The sequence below is a fragment of the Theobroma umbraticum genome, unplaced genomic scaffold (assembly GCF_002168275.2).
Source record: "Theobroma umbraticum cultivar Fairchild unplaced genomic scaffold, ASM216827v3 scaffold_20.0, whole genome shotgun sequence".
Lineage (NCBI taxonomy): Eukaryota > Viridiplantae > Streptophyta > Magnoliopsida > Malvales > Malvaceae > Theobroma > Theobroma umbraticum.
Genome location: NW_018397266.1, coordinates 203,293 through 203,927, shown reverse-complemented (window position 1 = coordinate 203,927; position 635 = coordinate 203,293). Strand labels below are relative to the sequence as shown.

The window sequence follows — 635 nt, the reverse complement described above, 5'->3', positions numbered from 1 at the left end:
AATTACCACATGTAACTAAAGAAACAAAATTGTTACATTATTAATGTAAGTGTAGAATATTTATATATTGTTATTGAATTTAATATGATAATTTATTAATAAAATAAATTTTATATTTTAAAAAAGAATTGAATTTTTTTTTCTAGCCATATTTATAAAGTGATATCTTGTCGTATTAATATAAAATTTTTTAAAAAATAATAAAATATGATAACAAAAAAATTAAAATTAAGTTTTATTTTAAAATTTTAAATATAATAGTTAATATATTTAGTTGATTAATTAGAGACTCATTATCTTGCCTATTTATAATCGCCGATCCAAGGTATAAAGAAAGAAGAAGGAGATGGAGATGGCGTTTTTAGAAAAAGTAAAAGAGAAGGTGATGATGAAGCCTAACCAGCTACTATTTGATATGTTGGACATATTTTCACGACTACCAGTGAAGAGCCTTTCCAGATTCAAGTGTGTGTCTAAAGGGTTTTGCAACTTTCTTTCTACTCCTGATTTTCACCGATTGCATTATCAACAATCATCTAGGAATCCTTTTTCAATTTCCATGGCTTTACTAAATGAGGGCGATTTTCGAACTCGTCCGCAAGTTGATTTTCGAATTGCGGAAGTAGACGAGAAAC

General features: G+C 26.6%; 1 protein-coding gene across 1 annotated transcript in view; it reads left to right on the top strand.

Annotated features, from left to right (window-relative positions):
• Positions 1-352: 352 nt before the first annotated feature.
• Positions 353-635, top strand: part of LOC110423422 (putative methylesterase 11, chloroplastic) — a 5,901-nt gene continuing 5,618 nt past the window's right edge. Inside the window, exon 1 of the mRNA XM_089784718.1 lies at positions 353-622. Coding sequence (XP_089640844.1) covers positions 353-622 — 270 coding nt within the window. The remainder of the gene's footprint in view (positions 623-635) is intronic.